The sequence below is a fragment of the Chiloscyllium plagiosum genome, unplaced genomic scaffold (genome assembly GCF_037043375.1).
Source record: "Chiloscyllium plagiosum isolate Xiang-an unplaced genomic scaffold, Cpla_swu_hap1 HiC_scaffold_30, whole genome shotgun sequence".
Classification (NCBI taxonomy): Eukaryota; Metazoa; Chordata; class Chondrichthyes; order Orectolobiformes; family Hemiscylliidae; genus Chiloscyllium; species Chiloscyllium plagiosum.
In genome coordinates, this window is record NW_028270168.1 from 32448790 (window position 1) to 32466869 (window position 18080).

Below are 18080 nucleotides of genomic sequence, written 5' to 3' on the forward strand. Positions count from 1 at the left end.
TCTCCTTCCTATTGGAAAGATGTTGTGAAATTTGAAAGGGTTCAGGAAAGATTTACAAGGATGTTGCCAGGGTTGGAGGATTTGAGCTAGAGGGAGAGGTTGAATAAGCTGGGACTATGTTTCTTGCCTAATACCATCAAAATTATCCTTCCTCCAATTTATAATTTCAACTTTTAGATTTGTCTATCCTTTTCCATCACTATATTAAGACTAATAAAATTATAGTCGCTGGCCCCAAAGTGCTCACCCACTGACACCTCAGTCACCTGCCCTGCCTTATTTTCCAAAAGTAGGTCAAGTTTTGCACCTTCTCTAGTAGGTACATCCACATACTGAATCAGAAAATTTTCTTATACACACAAATTCCTCTCCACCTAAATCCTTAACACTATGGAAGTCCGAGTCTACATTTGGCTTTTTAATAGTTGTGGGTGAAGAAGGTCCCCAGTGGACCTTCTCACCCAGACCTTAATTGGTGAGATGCTGATAGAGTTGGCAAGCATCTTACCATGCTCAATTCACCCAATTGTTTTTCCTTTTTGCCATCTAACTCACCACTTCCAGGGATGGGAAATTGCAGACAAAGAAACATAATATAAATGGCAGGTCTTGGCATGGATATGTTTAAATGCTAAAAAAAATTACAAGTTAAACACCCGAAAAATGGCTTTGTTTCCTGAAAGTCTGGCACAATAAGAGGGGAAGCTCTGATCAAGCACAATTGAAAGAAATTTGTAGGTCAAAATTAAAGAAGGCTTTGAAATATGTCTGGACAGAGTTTGAAAAACAGATGCCGTGAGAGACCCCATTGGGCCAGTCACTTTCCTGACTTTATAATGATGACGTTGGTATCATATAATTAGCATTGACATCAGCAGTATCTCTACCAGAGTATAAGTGAATGTGTTTCTACTACACGTAAAGAATGAGCCTCCAAGTTGCAGCACGTGACAATCAAAAGCTCATTCGATAATACCGCAGTTGCATTGCAGCTGCATACGCAATTGTTAACCTTTCACCTCCTAATCAGTGAGTCAGCTGGGCTGTTGATGTTTTGTTGTTGTTGCTAGTGGCAATAGAATATAAAGCAGTGTAACTTTAGGAAGTCAGTCAGTACAGAGCAAAGGATTGTTGGAATCACAAGTGAGCTGGGGGAAAATAGAAAATGGTAAGTGCTCCTTTTTGATCATAATTCCATATTTCAGACTATAGTCTCAGTTTTAAAAACTGCTTTTTAAAAAGATATGTTGACCTAGACATGTTTTCTACTGTTGTAGTGTGTTTTTGTCATGTCATTTGTAATGCGTTTTTTAAAATAGCATGTTCATGTGAATATGATATTTGTTGAATGGTGTATGTTGGCTTTTGTGTAAATGAGTTTGGTTTTTTGAGGTGTGATGATGTGTTTATACTGTGTTTAAGGCTACTATATCTGATACATATGTAGTGTGTGTGATGTAAGTGTATAGTTGTTTCTATAATGTATTGGTGGTATATGTATTGCGTGTCATGTTGATTTGTGTTTAGTCTGGTATGTGTATATATGTTTGTAGCATGTGCTGTGTGAAGGTTGTGCGTTTTTGGGTGTTGCTGTATCTTCATTGCAAACTCTTCCATGACAGCAGCATTAGCGCTGTCTAATTCATCTTTAAAACAAAGGTAGACAACTCCAGAATGTTATTAATTTGCCCAGGTGTGTCTCAATACCAAAGCTGTCAAATTAGTACAAACACAAGCCGGTACCAATGCAAAACAGTCCCAACTTTATTAAGAAGTATGTTGGGATAGCTTTTACAACAAAACAGTACTCTCTCTAATCCTACACAGCTCCTTAAGTTTACAGTACTTCCCAAAGCTCTTGCAGATGTTTCTCTCTCTCTCTCTCTCTCTCTCTCTCTCTCTCTGAGAGTCAGCGGATCTCTGCCTCTCGCCACGTCAGTCTCCTTAGAAGGTCCAAGACGAATGCAGAGAGCAGTCTGTGGGTGGACTCTATTTCTATATCTTTTACATGGTTTCTTAAATGTTTTTAAGATGTGACATCAGAGTTTTACTTGGCCAACGTACTCAGGATCCCCTGCTGTTTGGCCAAGTTAGTGTTATGACACGAGGTAAACCCCTCTGCTAATTTAAACCAGCCACACAGAAAAAAAGTTCACCTCATGCTGCAATCTGTTAAAATTTGAGAGGCAAAAACCTATCCCAGAGGTCACTATTTAAAGTAAAAATTAACAATTTTATTCTTTATGACCAACAGAGAATATTAAAACAACAGCTATTTACAACTCCTTTCTTTTTAACCTATCTTTTACCACCCACTCTACAGTACTGGTCCGATGAAAAAATCCTGATTAAGATTTACAAAAAAAAAAGTTTTAAAAAAAAAACAGTCAGCTTTGTCGATTTTCCTCTGTAGGTTTTCTCTCAGTCGGCTTCGATGTTCTGCTGCACAAACTTCTTATTGACAAGTACCTTTCAGAGACTTGTTCTGGTGGCAGTCTGTACTTATTAGTAGCTAGGCAGTTCTCCCCCTGACTGTTCAAAATGTCTGGTTTTATACCCCAAAACATCAGATCATTTCATTGGTTTTTATGTAATCAAATATCTTGGGGCCTAAATTTAAACTGGACGAATTTGAATTTATTTTTGTTCCACAGCAACACACACTCCAGCTATTTGTTTCGACCAAGTGTTACATTTTTACCTTGTTCAGGACACTGCACTTTCAGTCCTTGCTAGCTTCCTCTCTCTCAAAAGGTACAGTACACACCTACACTTTCAGAACACTGGCAGTTGTGTTTTGGCAGCCAAATGGCTGTTACATGAGACAACTAATTTCTATCCCTGCTTTTTAGATCATGTTCTGGGTTGGTTTTGTAATGAAGTACATGGATTGGCTGTCAGATTGTAGGAGGGTACTTATCAAAGTGGAGGACAGAGTTTTTGGTCTGATGTTGAACTCAATATAGAGTCCAGAAGACTGTAAACTGCCCGAATGGAGAAAGAGGTGCCATTGCCCCATTTTTGTCAGACAAAGAGTCAGGGGCAAATGGAAAGGTGGAATTTGAAACATAGATTAGCTGTGATTTTGCAGAGTAGCAGAACAGGCTTGATGGGTCAAACTGCATATTTCTGCTCCTAGTTCATAGGTTTGTATGTTCTCATTGCAAGAATAGAAGTGGGAGATACAAATCCATGTGACCCAAAGTCAATTTATTAGTTTCATTCTGCCCAACTTTCTCTCAGAAACCTGTATTAATTACTAAAATGAATGTTTAATTTTCTTCATCCTCTAAATTTAAAAGCATGTTATATCAAGATAAGTTCAAATTCCAGTTTGGCATAATTGAAAGAGACAAATCAAATATTTGCCAATTCTCTGATCTTATAACTAAGAAAATATTTATTCTTAATATAGTTTCTATGGGTGTTACTAAGATGAGATCAGGCATAGATAAACATGATCAGGCATATCATGCAAGCAGCCATTTAATAAACAGTTCAGGAGGTGAGACTGATGAACTGATAACAGATCCTAGGAAAGGTTTAACTCAATCATGTAACAAAATGTATAAAGTGCAATTCTAAATTCAAATGTAGATTTCTGATTCAATGGCATAAATTTTAACATACAGATAAATTTCACTTCGGGAAGGAGAGGGTATGGTTAGCACTGCTGCCTCCGTGCCAGGGGCCCAGGTTTGATACCAGCCTTGGGCGACTGTGTGGAGTTTGCACATTCTCCCAGTGTTTGCGTGGGTTTCCTCCCCACAATCCAAAGAATTGGATTGGGTTAGGGTGAAGTGGCCATGCTAAATTGACCAAAGTGTTCAGGGATGTGTAGGTTTGATACATTCATCAGGGACAAAGGTAGGTAGGGGAATGGGTCTGGATGGATTACTCTTCGGAGGGCCAGTGTGGACTTGTTGGGCTGAAGACCCTGTTTCCACACTGCCGCAATTCTAATTCTAATTTTCTGAAAGGTTAGGTATCCTAGAAAAACAAGTTTCACTCTATAGGATGTCTTTAACTGGGAACCCCATCAGTAGACAAACTAATCAAGTGCTGGAGGCCTTTAGGGAGTGAACATTTACTTAGGATCTCACATTCTCATTAATTTGTCTAGTATAATTCCTAAGTGTAAGTGAATGGTTTGTTTATTAAGTAGCTGTAATGCAGAGCTTGCTTGTACTGTACTAATTCCAACCTTGACAACACCCACAATAACTACACTGTGAACAAGTATTACCAGAAGTGCAAAATTAGTGAATCACCAAAGTTTTAATTTTTGTTTCAGCTGTATCACTTCCAATTGTAACTTGATTTTTTAAATGAAATTCTATTGAATTATATTTCAAGGATAAAGGCAATTAAGCATCGATTGTAAAGGAGAGGAGCCAGGAATCCCTCTGTCACCATGATGGCAAAATTAATTCTTCTAACTCATACAAAACAAAAACCGACTCTTTAGATGAGATCACTAGCTATCATGCGACAGTCTTTTTACTTTCAGACTGGATACCTTGCTCCTCAGTGACCTACATCTTAATTTCTTGTTTTGTTGTTCCTATGTTTAAGTTTTATATGAATGGTGAGAAAATAATCCCTTGCAGTTTAGTGTGATATTCTTAATTTGAGCTCATTCGTAGAGTTCATCCTTAATATAGTAAGCCTGGTAAGTTTCTGTGTAAATAACTAGATATTGAGCAAAAATCTATTTGCAGTGATAACACTAGACTGGAAATCTACTACTTTAAATATTTGTATTTTGTTTGTCACTAACCAGCTCCATATTTATTCACTTTCTAGAACTCTGACCTGAAGGAGAGAATGAAATATTTGCTTTATATGCAAATTATGTCTGCACAGGTCTTACTTTCAGGTAGGTCTCATCTGACAATTCATAGTGGGCAACGTAGTGACTCAGTAGTTAGCACTAGTGGCTCACCGCAGTAGGGATCTAGGTTCAGTTCTAGCCTTGAGTGACTGTTTGTATGGCGTTTGCACATTCTCCCTTTGTCTATGGTTTCATTCAGGTGCTATAGTTTCGTCCCAAAGTTCAAGGATGTCCAGGTTGGTGGATTGGCCATGGGAAAATGCAGGGCTCTGGGGATAGGGTGGAGCATGGTGGGGGGCGGGGGGGTCTAGGCGGGATGGATGATGGATGCTCTTCCGAGGGTTGGTGTGAAAATGTGATGGGCCAAATGGTCTGCTACCACACTTGAATGGATTCTATGACAACATTTTTTGTCTGTAACTCTTGTGAATATTTCCTTGTACTTTTTAAAAATAAATGTTTGGAAGGGCAAAGAAATCATATCAATCTGTTAACAGATGTGTCATCAGGAAGCTCTATCATCAAAGCCAGAAACCATTGAATTTAAAGTTCAAGATATTGAACTTCGGATAACAATGGAAGAATTCAGAAATGATCAAAGCTACAGTTATTGTGTCAATGTTGGTGAATTTGCACTGATATCATGAATTTCAATAGATTCAATTGATCACTATAATACATATTGGCTTTCCAGAAAAGGATGTGAAAAAACTGTGCAATCTTTCCACTCTTGAACATTGGAAAGAACAACACTTAATACACTGAACTAAATACAGATTACACTTTGTTAATAGCACATTAACTATCTTGGGTTTGCAGTATTTCTTGTTTAAGAATCCCTACAGTGTGGAAACAGGCCCTTCGACTCAACAAGTCCACACCGACCCTCTGAAGAGTAGGCTCTTGTTTAATGCACAAGATTTTCCCTACTCTTGTTTGATGCACCTAACCTACACATCCCTGAACACTATGGGCATTTTAGCATGGCCAACTCCCCTGACCTGCACATCTTTGGATTGTGGGAGGAAACCAGAGCACCCAGCAAAAACCCACACAGACACGGGGAGAATATACAAGCTCCACACAGACAGTTGCCAGAGGCTGGAATGAACCCAGGTCCCTGGCACTGTGAGGGAGCAGTGCTAACCACTGAGCCACAGTGCCACTGTACTTCTTTCATGTACTTCTGACTACGTATCATATTTTTATTGGATTTAATCCTGACATCTCAGATCTCTGGAGTGTTCATAAACCATATTTTAAATGAATCAACATCAGAAGAAAAAAAATTATTCCGTTGCTGCTTTTGGAACTTTTATGCACTTAGTTGGCTGCTGCCATTTCTACATGGCTACAAATCACTTCATTTTGGGATACCCAGTAATAAAGAAAGAAAGAAAGAAAGATACTTTATAAATGTAATAGAATGAGCAACTCCAAACTTATTTCTACTCTCTTGGCTTTGTCACCACTGCCATGATAGTCTGTCAATTATCCCTAGTCAAAGCATCAAGATTCCTCTATTTAGAAGGCTGCTTTATGATTTGACCAGATACTCTAAGTTATATTAAAAACTATAGACTGGAAAAAATGTTAATTTTTTATTACCGATTTCCAGGTGCATTTGATGTTGCTGTATCAAAGACTACATTGGTAGGAATTCACAGACAAAGTATTGTCCTTGGATGCAGTTTTACTGTTGATAGTCGTTTACCACTGGACCATGTAATCATCACTTGGCAACGTGCTGAGACGAATGACGTGGTGCACAGTTATTATTATGGCAAAGACCAACTCAGTCAACAGAATGAACAGTATTCAGGCAGAACAAGTCTATTTCCAGAGGAATTCAAACATGGCAATGCTTCATTAAAACTGGCAGGAATGACAGCAGAGGATGCTGGGGAGTATGTGTGCTTTGTTGGCAATATATTGGGAAGTGCCAAAGGGACAATTTCATTGAAATTTGCAGGTAAATAAGTTTTATTTGTTCCTAATTATGCAGTGATGATTTTGTTACAAAATCAATGTGATAATTCATGTTTAATGTGCTTAAAATTCATAAGGAGAATAGTCAGGTTGCAATTAACACAAATTAAACTGAACGCAAGATTGCCAAAAGCCTAACGTAATGAAGTTAATGTAGGAGATTAAAACCCAGATATAAAAGGAAATTTGTTTGACTGTTACAATCAAAGGGTGATCAAGATTATAGACATATTTTTGTGATCCAATATAAATCCTTTGTAGAGGAAGGATATCAGGCTGCAAATAGCTTAGCAACAGCTTCATTTCTTTCCAGAATGTCAGTTTACTAGGGATTCTGCCCTTGTTTATGATAAAGTTATGAATAACAAGTACATGGACATATGATTTTTTTGTTTGATCAACATGTCAAATCCTTGCCCATTTTGAAAGCTCCTCAACTGCCTACACTTTACTCAACCCTCCCCTGTTCAAACTGCCATGTCCTGAAGAGGGGTTACACCTAAACCATCGACTTCTCCACCTCCTGATGCTGCCTGGCTTGCTGTGTTCTTCCAGCCTCCTGCCAAACTGCCGTGGTGGCAGTATGACTTTTATAACCAAGTGACCTTGCTTTCTGCCTTGAATGCCTGGCCTTGACCAGTTAACCACATCCTGCATTTCTCACTACAGTATCTTCATGCTTTTTCTAACTCAGCAATTTCAATTTCCATCTTCACTTACTTGACCTTCTCTTGGCTATTCTATTGCCACCCGCACAATATAACTTCTCATTACAGTATAAAGATCCCAACTTGTATACATAACCACTCCCTTTATCTTATGACCTCACAAGGCTCTCTATTCCCACCATTTCAAACACAGACAGACAGTTAGTTTCAACCATTTCTATGTATTCCACTCCCCTCCGATCTTATCACACCCTTTCAAAGTACTTTGTAGGCCTCCGTTAACATGAGTGAAGAACCTACTCAAATCTATCATTAAAGGTAGAGTGGCTGCACATTAGGACAAACATGAGCGATCCCATATTAGAATAGTCACTTTGGAGTTTTATTTTGAGGAGAAAAGATTATTAATAAAGAGGTGAGTTCAAAGAATTTAGATAGCATTTTGACTTGGCTTAGAAATTCTTAGGATGGTCGAAGTTAAAGAATGGGGCAAATGGAATACACCCTGTAGAACTGTAATGTTGCATTATTATTTGTAACCTATAGATGCGTGTGAAAAGAGAGGGCTTCCTTTGTGTTGTGTGGCTGATTTTTGATTTGTCTATCTTGAGATTATATATTAATGCCACCCGGATGCTTCACAAATTATTTAATGTCAACAAAAGCAATTTTCTGTTACTTCTGAATAATGCAAGCAATTCTTCTTTGTAATTCACAGCTTACTATAGGGATCCACAACTGTTCATCAAACTGAAACCATCCAGTTCGACTATCATTCTGGAATCTCAAGGTTATCCTGAACCATCTATTTTCTGGTACTGCGCAGAAGATAAAAATGTGTCCCTCCAGCCTGAAATTTCATTTGTTAAAAGTGAAGATGGTCTTTACTCATTCCAGAGTATTCTTAAACTTGATAACACAATGATGAACTGTAACCATGTGGTTGAAATTCAGAACTCCCTTGTTAACCAGACTGTTACCAGGAAATTCAACATCCTTTTACAACGTAAGTTATTAATTTAGTCAATTATTAGTTCAGGTACTTAAGTCAAATTTCCTGGAATTGTGCCTTAGACATAAATAAAATCTTTGAAACTATTTATCTGAAGAAATACATAAAAGGTTCAATTTTCCAAACCAGAGAAATGGCTTATACACTAGGAGCACAAATCACAAGAAACCTCAACTTTTTTGCCACAATTTCCTATTCCTAGATTTTAATAAAAGGAAAATCACATGAACTGTGACCTACACTCTGTGTTATATTTTCGAAATAGAAAAATGTAACTGCACTTTCTTGATTTATATTTCCCATAGGCAAGACTGCTCTGGGACATATATTCACAGAAACGAAATTTTAATCGCAAAAAAGAGCATTGTAACATTTACCTCTGAATGCAAAATTAATCATTTTTGTGAAATATTCACAGAAGCCACAAAATATAATGCGTCAAGTTCAAGGGTATAATTCGTACAGTGCCTTCTCCTAATTTCCCGTCTTTACTTCAGCAGAAATCCAAAAGTAAATTATCTGGTGAAAAGGAAACTCTTGTGCACATATTTTGTAGAAGTGAATTAATTTGATGGATTAATATTTATGTTTTTCACTTTCAGAACAAGATATTCAGAACCAAAACTTCAACAAGAACATGTGGATTGCTCTCAACTCCTGTACAATTCTGATATTTGTAGCAATTATTATTCTGATATTGTTAATCTGTAGAAGCAAACAAGCTCAACAACAGGAAATTGAAGAAAAAGCGAAGTGTGAATTTATATGAGTGATCCCAGGAATGGAACAGTTGATTTTTTTGTTTATTCTCAGGTGATTCACAAGACTTTATTATCCACTGTTAGGATGAGCTTTCTTTTTGAACTTCTGCCTTCTGTATGTTGAAGGTTCTTCCGCAGTGCTGTTAGCTAGGGAATTACTAGTTTTGACCCAGCAACGAAAAAGAAACAATGCTGTGTGGTGTAATCAATGTCAAAAGGTAACCTGGAGGTGAGGCTGTTCCATTGCAGCTACTTGTTCATCCCACTGAGTGTTGTAGAAGACACAGCTGAAGAAGCAGCACTTCCTATAAGAATCTACATACTGTAACCACAGTACATCTGCAATGCACATTGTGTAATGTTAGGACTAACTTTTGATACTGAAAAATACAGTTTCTAAGTTGACCAGATCTGTGATCATTTTATGAATGAGTAGCAGTTTATATATATATCTCTCTGGAGTTATGTAGAAGTTGATCGCTGCTTTCCCATCCCATATCCTTCTAAACCTTGGATTAAAATGCAATAGTGATTGAAGCTCATGAGCAGCTAGCAGTGAGAACATTATGGATAAATAGATGGCTCTGGTTAGCTTAACTTTCAGCTACAGCTTTTCAATGACTGAAGTTATTTCAGATTTGATTATTCCCTGCTGATCATAGGGAAGATTAAGATATATATAAATCAATCATGAAGCAAACAGTCAGCATCTTATAATTATGCAAACAGAAAACAGAGCTGGACAAGCAAAGACTAACAAAGTCATGTAAGCGCTATGATGTACATTGTTGCCAGCAGGAATAGAATATGCCATTTTCTAATCTACAGTTGAAGGAGACATGTTGAGCTCTAGAAAGTCACAAGTATGGAGTACAAGGTCAAAAACTGTGGCCCCAAAAGTTCATCATCTGTGATCCTAGCAGTGGTGCAGAAATTGGGGTCACTTGTATCCTGCCAGTGTTTGTCAAGTCGTCAAGAAGTTATCTAGTTTTCCTGTGCTGGTGAAACCCAGTGTTATTATAGATGCATCTTCAATGCAGCTACGATATCTGCCATAGCAAGTGGGTGACTAAGGCTCTCCCCACCTGCCTCTCCGACCTCAGTCATGGACTCTTTCAGCTGTTCTATTCCACAAAGCTATGCACTGAAGAATAGAACTGGAGCTAATGTTTACAAATTTTTATGTTTTTTTTAAACCGAGATACACATTACGAAAATATCCCTAATCATGTAACAACACTAACTATTTGTAGGCGCACAAGTGAAGGCCCAGTTATGGTCCACCATGTTTGTACAATTAAACACAATTAATATACAATTAACATTGTCTTCCTAATTCGGAGGATGATCAAGTAGGTTTAAAAAAAATTAGTCCAACTTTTGGAATTCATCTGATGGGGCCCTCATCTGGCATCTCAACTCAGTGTTGGGAACCAACACCAGCAGTGCAATTTGAAACCATGTTGTTGTGAATCCCTGACCCTAGTGTAGCCTTTTTAACATTTGCCATGAAAGGAGAAGATAGAATGATCTATCTACCATTTAAAACAGGGTCTCAGTCATTTTCTGCCACATTCTTGCCAGAATTGAAGTTGGGCAAAACCTATGTGGACGTTGAGGGCCCAACAGTTTACACAATATGCCTTACCTTGTTTTATATTCAACATTTAATAATTTATTTAGAATAAAGAGCTGATTTTAAACTAATACAACTTGTAAGTTTGGTTCACGGTCAGATTGATCTCTTGATTTATAGCCCCTCAATTTTATATTCAAATTACTTCATTGGAGCCCAAAATCAGGCAGGCTATAAATCCCAAATGAGGCCCATTTCTGGCTCAGACATTTGGACATAACTGTAATCTGATGTGTTTCTATCTGGCATTTTGTGAAAAATCCATCAAGAACTTTAAGTTCAACTCTTAACTAACAGAAATAATAATCACTGCCAAAAAACTCCCCACATATTTAAATTATTTCATGTCTATTCTGGCTGCATTATTTTTATCAGTTTAAAGTATTTTATATTTTTAACACAAATGTATGGAATATGAACTTAAATTTTGTAAGTTTCATGCAAACAATTTTCTAAATAAATTGTCATCCATTTATGTTGTGAGGCTACAGTGTGGTAATTTCTTTTTTCAGGAACAAATTTTCTTGAGTGATAAAGCATAATTCACTGCAGCATGAACTCATTAAATTTAAATTATCCAGCAGATTTAAATACATTCAAACATCAGAGAACATTGGAAAACATCTGAGAATTTGTCAAACATTTTAACAAGTCTTGTAACCATGAAGGTGAGGAAGTAGCAAACAAATGAGTGGAAAAACCTGGCAATTCTGCACCCAGCAGAGGCGCTGAGTATTCACAGATCAGATATAGTGCTGCCAGTTACAAACATTTACTGCAGTTATGAGAATTTAATGTTTTGAATGCTCCTTTTTCCCCCTCATTATTCATCATTACAATTTCATTTCTGCACACTGGACATTATGTCTCCTCTGAAAGTTGATGGTAACAACAAGCAAACACATTCTTGTTGATCCTGCAAAAGTCCTCCTGCCAAAGTCTGGAAGCTTGTGCCAAATCAGGAAAAATCTCAGACTAGCCAAGGAGCAGGCTGACATAGTCATACTCAACATTAGACCTTACAGGCAATGTGCCAGACACAACCATCACCATCCCTGGATATGTTCTGTTCTACCAGAGGAAATAGAACAGTGGTTAATAGTCAGAAGGAATTAACCTAGAAGGCCTCAATGTGACTCCTGACCACATGAAGTCTCATGGCATCAGGATAAACTTGGGCAAGGGAACTTCCTACTGATTACAACCTACTGTTTCCCACTTCAACTAATAAATCACTGCTCCTCCATGTTGAAAAGCACTTGGTGAAAGCATTAAAAGTGAATAAGTCGTTGACAGCATTCTCTCTAAACAGTGCGTGGTTAGCTGCTCTGAATTCTGCACACAGCAATTAGTATGATGATACTAATCATGGCACTGATTTCCAATTCCTGAAATCACTGCCACATATGGACCTTGGAGGTCCACACAGAGGAAATGAAAAATGAAGGGAATGCTGGTCACAGAATGTACTCTGGCTGGGGGACTTTGAAGTCCTCACAAAGAGGAGTTTAATAACACCATTACTGAAAAGCTGGTCAAGTCCTAAAAGACATAGCTGCTAGATTTGGTTTACAGCAGATGATGAGAGAATCCATGAAGAAGAGCTGCTTAATCTTCTCACCACTGAACAGGCTACAGACACATCTAATCAGTAAGAATGACCAGCACACGGTCCTTGTGGAGACAAAAACAAAATATTGAGCTGGAGAAAAATTACAAGAGAAGCCCTGTCTGGAGTATCATACACTATGCGTATCTACACACACTTTCCTGAGGCCTGGTTATCTCCAAGTACTTTAACTCCTTCTGCATTCCTTTATTTATATCTGTACAAAGTAATTATCAAATGCAGCTCTCCAGTTTAGTGTCCAAGACCCCTCTGTTGTGTTGGAATACGTTTGCTGTCTTACTGATGTCAAGAGGACAATGACACAGTGGTGTCAGTGCTGGATTAACAATTCAGAGATTCAGGTAACATTCTGGGTATGTAGGATCAAATGCCATCCCAGCAGATAATGGAATTTCAACTGGAATTAAAATTCTAATGACAACTGTGAAACCATTGTCATGAATATGCATCAGGTTCAGTAATGCCATTTAGGGAAGGAAATCTGACATGCTTACCTGGTCAACCCACATGTGACTCCAGACCCACAACAATTTGGGGAACTCTTAAATGGCTTCTAAAATGGCCTGGCAAGACCTTCAATTGCATCAGCCACTAAAATATCGCCAAAAAAACAAATGGACTGATGAATAGCCAAGTATTGACTTAAAGTCATAGTGTCATACAACACAGAAACAGATCCTTCACTCCAACTCATCTGCACCAACCAGACATCTCAATCTGACTTAGTCCAATTTGTCAGCATTTGGCCCATATCTCTCCAAACCCTTCCTATTCATGTACCCATCCAGATGCCTATTAAATGTTGTAATTGTACCAGCCTCCACCATTTCCTCTGGTAGCTCATTCCATATACCACCGCCCTCTGTGCAAAGATGATATCCCTCAGATCCTTTTTAAATATTTTCCAATTCACCTTAAACCTATGTCCTCTAGTTTTGGACTCGACCACCCGAGGAAAAAGATCTTGCTATCCACCCTACCTGTGCTCCTCATGATTTTATAAACCTCTAAGGTCACCCTCAGCCAATGACACACCATGGGAAAAAAAACCCAGCCTTTTCATCCCCTCCCAATAGCTTAAACCCTTCAATTTTGGCAGCATCTTTTCTGAACTCTTTCAAGTTTAATGACACTCTTCCTGTGGAATTGAATGCAGTATTTTAAAAGTGGCCTAATATCCCAACTCCTGTACGTTATGCACTGACCAATGAAGGCAGGTTGCCAAATGCCTTCTTCACCATCTTGTCTACCAGTGACTCCACTTCCAAGGAACTATGCACTTGCACCCCTAGGTCTCTTTGTTCGGCAACACTCCCCAGGGCCCTAACATGAACTGTACAAGTCCAGCCCTGGTTTGCTTTAGCAAAATGCAATACCTCACACTTATTTAAATGAAACTCCATCTGCTACTCGTTGGCCCATCTGATGAAGATCCGGTTGTACTCAGATAAACTTCTTCATTGTCCACTACGCCACCAATTTTGGTGCCATTTGCAAACTTACTAACCAGACATCTAATATTCACATCCAAATCATGTATATAAGTGAGGAGAAGCAGGGGACCCAGCACCTATCCTTGCTGCACACCACTGACCACCAGCCTCCAGTGCAAAAAACAATCCTCTACCACCTTCCCCTGTCCCCTACCTTCAAGCTGACTTTGTATGCAATTGGTTAGTTTCCCGGATCTCATGCGATCTAACCTTGCTAACCAGCCTACCATGCAGAACTCTGTCAAACGTTTTGCCAAAGTTCGGGTAGACAACACCTACTGCTCTGACTTCATCAGTCATCTTTCTCACCTCTTCAAAGAAAAACTCAAGTTAGTGAGACACGGTTTCCCATGCACAAAGCTATGTTGATTATCCCTAATCAGTCCTAATGCATGTAAATCCTATCCCTCAATCCTCTCCAACAACCTATCCATCGCTGACATAAGGCTGACCATCAATAGTTCATTGGCTTCTCTTTACAGCCTTTCTTAAACAATGGTACCACATTAGCCTCCCTCTAGTCTTTTGCATCTACTCCGTGGCTATCGATGATACAAATATCTCAGCAAAGGGGTCCAGTAATCGCTTCCCTAGCATCCCACAAAGTTCTGGGAAATGCCTGATCAAGTCTGGAGATTTAAGTACCTTTATATGTTTTAAGACCTCCAGCACCTCCTCTCCTATAGTATGAACCCTTTTCAAGACATCACTATTTATTTGCCCAAGTGCCTGAGCTTTGATGTCCTTCTTCACAGTAACTATTGAGTCAAAATATTCATTTAGTATCTCACCCACCTCCAGTGGTTCCATACAGATGGCCACACTGATCTTTAGTTCTCTCCCTAGTCACTCTTTTGCCCTTGATGTACTTAAAATGTGCCTGAGCACGAGAAATAGTAAACCCAGCTCTGTTGACCCTGAAAAAAGGTTTCCTTACCAACATTTGGGCGACAGCCAAAATTAGGAGAGCTGTCTCTCAGACGAGTTGAGCAAAAAACTGACATAATCATAGTCATTGTGCAAGATATGATTGAATGTCCCAGAGAAAATCACAACGGTGTCACTGTGGTAAACAGTCAGAGAGAGTTGCCGAGGGAGTCCTTGTTATGGACCAGGCCAGACCGCCTCAAAGCATTTCAAAAAATTAGCCCAGACCCTAACTTTGATAGTTGTTTTAAGCAGGTGTAACACAGGTATTCCAGGAGGGATGCAGTTGGTCAAACCACTTAGTTTTAAACAAAACTGAATTCATTTACAAGATCACTGAATGAAACACAAACAAAAAAAGAACAGAGTACTGAATAACTTAACCTATTTGAAAACCCAACCCATCATCCTAACTTAATGATGTGTTCCAAATACTTGCATCAATCCCCATAAACACCCCTTGGCACAAAAGGTGAAATCATATCTCGCAGAACAAAAGAAGTCAGAGAGAGAGTACCAGCATGAACCTGCTTTTTGGGTCCAACTTCAAAACATTATTTGTGCTAAAATCAAACCAAACCAAACCAGAGCAAAGCTGGGTTGGGAGCACTGGCCACTCCCCTTTCATTGTACAAGTGTTTTATTTAAAAACCTGAAAGCCTTTTGACTGAGGCAGTATCTGTTAGCTATAATCAAATTGGCCCTAAAACCCACCTAAACCCAGGCTTTTCAGAGTCTATCTCTTTTACAGCCTCTCTGAAAAGAAAACTAAGGACAGGGTCCACTACTTTTTGTCATTTACATAAATGATTTGGATGTGAGCATAAGAGGTACAGTTAGTAGTTTGCAGATGACACCAAAATTGGAGGTGTAGTGGACAGCAAAGAAGGTCACCTCAGATTACAACAGGATCTTGACCAGATGGGCCAATGGGCTGAGAAGTAGCAGATGGAGTTTAATTCAGATAAATGTGAGGAGCTGCATTTTGGGAAAGCAAGTCTTAGCAGGACTTATACACTTAATGGTAAGGTCCTCAGGAGTGTTGCTGAACAAGGAGACCTTGGAGTGCAGGTTCATAGCTCCTTGAAAGTGAAGTCGCAGGTAGATAGGATAGTGAAGAAGGCGTTTGGTATGCTTTCCTTTATTGGTCAGAGTATTGAGTACAGGAGTTGGGAGGTCATGTTACGGCTGTATATGACATTGGTTAGGCCAGTGTTGGAATATTGCGTGCAATTCTGGTGTCCTTCCTATCGGAAAGGTGTTGTGAAACTTGAAAGGGTTCAGGAAAGATTTACAAGGATGTTGCCAGGGTTGGAGGATTTGAGCTATAAAGGAGAGGCTCAGCAGACTGAGGCTGTTTTCCCTGGACCATTGGAGGTTGAGGGGTTGGAGGTTTACAAAATCATGAAGGGCATGGATAGGATAAATAGACAAAGTATTTTCCCTGGGATTGGGGAGTCCAGAACTAGAGGGCATAGGTTGAGGGTGAGAGAGGAAAGATATAAAAGAGACCTAACTTTTTCACACAGAGGGTGGGACGTGTATGGAATGAGTTGCCACAGGATGTGGTGGAGGCTGGTATAATTGCAACATTTAAAAGGCATCTGGATGGGAATATGAATAGGAAGGGTTTGGAGGGATATGAGCCAGGTGCTGGCAGGTGAGACTAGATTGGGTTGGGATATCTGGTCGGCATGGACGGGTTGGACCGAAGGGTCTGTTTCCATGCTGTACATCTCTATGACTCTATTTGCAGATTTTTGTCTCTGAAGTGTGGAGGGGGCAGCATTTATGCAAACCCAAAGGGTCTGTTTCCATGCTGTACATCTCTATGACTCTATGACAACATAACATTGTTGAAGGAGTAGCATTGTCACAGTCCTCAACATTGGCTTCAGACTCCAGGAAGTTCCATCAGTCAAACATTCCCCAGTCATCAGGTCTGAAGTTGGCATGTTTGTGGATGATTGCACAATCCTTGGTTTGCGCCACTTTCCCCACTAACCACCCCCCTCCCCCCAACCAAACCCTCTGTATCTTCCCCTGCAACTGTAAAAGATGCAAAATCTGCCGGCACACCACACTCCTCACCTCCATCCAGGGCCCCAACCTCTCCTTCCAGATGATACAGAGGTTCACCTGCCTCTCCTCCAACCCAGTTTACTGTATCTGGTACTTCCAATCTGGTATTCTCTACATCGGTGAGACCAAATGTAAACTCAGGGCACGTTTTTCGCCAAGCATCTCAGCCAGGTCTGCAGAGGCTGACCTGACATCCCAGTCACTGCCCATTTTAATTCCCCTTCCCTCTCCAAAATGACTATCCTTGGCCTCCTCCATTGCCTCAGTGAATCAGACCACAAATGGAGGGAACAGTACCTCATCTACCGCCTGGACAATATACAGCCCAGAGGGCTTAACATTGAGTCCTCCAATTTCAAATAGCCTCCCTTCCCAACCCCTGACTCCCTTTTCAGCCTCCCTCCCTTCCTTCCATTCCTCTTATTGACCCTTCCTTCCAGCTACCAACTGGATTATTCCTCCTATTGACCAACCAGGCCGTATCCTCTACCTTTGTTCATCCATACCCCCACCACCCCTCTCTACCATTTCCTCCTTTATCTGCAGCTCCCCTTACACTCACCTCCAGTCCTGAAGACAGGTTACACCCGAAGTGTTGACTTCTCCATCTCCTGATGCTGGCTGGCTGGATGTGTTCTTCCAGCCTCCTGCTTGACTACGATTGCACAATGTTTTGTATTATTCATTATTTCTCAGAAAATGAAGCAATCCACATCCAAATGTACCAAGATCTGGACAGTATCCAGGTTTTGTGCTGTCAAGGAGATAGTAACTTTCATGCCATACAAGTGCCAGGCAATGACTATTTCCGACAAGTGAAGTCCGAACCATTGCATCTTAACATTGCTGTCACCAAATCTCCTATTAAGATCCTGCAGTTTACCATTGACTAGAAAATGAACTACACTAACCATATAAATACTATGGGAAATTGTGGGATCCTTTAACTGGAGGACCTTTAATCTATTGAATTTCCTTTGGAGAGGACACCTTTCCTGTTGAAACAATCTTCTTTGCATCATCTTAAATTGATCCAGAATTGGTTGGG

The 18080-nt window shown here is 39.6% G+C and overlaps 1 protein-coding gene across 1 annotated transcript; it reads left to right on the plus strand.

Moving 5' to 3' along the window:
* The first annotated feature begins 1087 nt into the window (after positions 1-1087).
* On the plus strand, positions 1088-11383 carry LOC122563704 (CD276 antigen-like). The gene is made up of 5 exons (XM_043717811.2): positions 1088-1168; positions 4807-4879; positions 6453-6806; positions 8210-8497; positions 9106-11383. The coding sequence occupies exons 1-5, from the start codon at positions 1166-1168 to the stop codon at positions 9270-9272; spliced, it is 885 nt and encodes a 294-aa protein (XP_043573746.2). The 5' UTR covers positions 1088-1165; the 3' UTR covers positions 9273-11383.
* Positions 11384-18080: the final 6697 nt, after the last annotated feature.

Coding starts and splice junctions, on each gene's coding strand:
- LOC122563704 (XM_043717811.2), top strand. Junction 6,807..8,209: donor AATTTCATTGAAATTTGCAG/GTAAATAAGTTT, acceptor TGTAATTCACAG/CTTACTATAGGGATCCACAA. Junction 8,498..9,105: donor ATTCAACATCCTTTTACAAC/GTAAGTTATTAA, acceptor TTTCACTTTCAG/AACAAGATATTCAGAACCAA.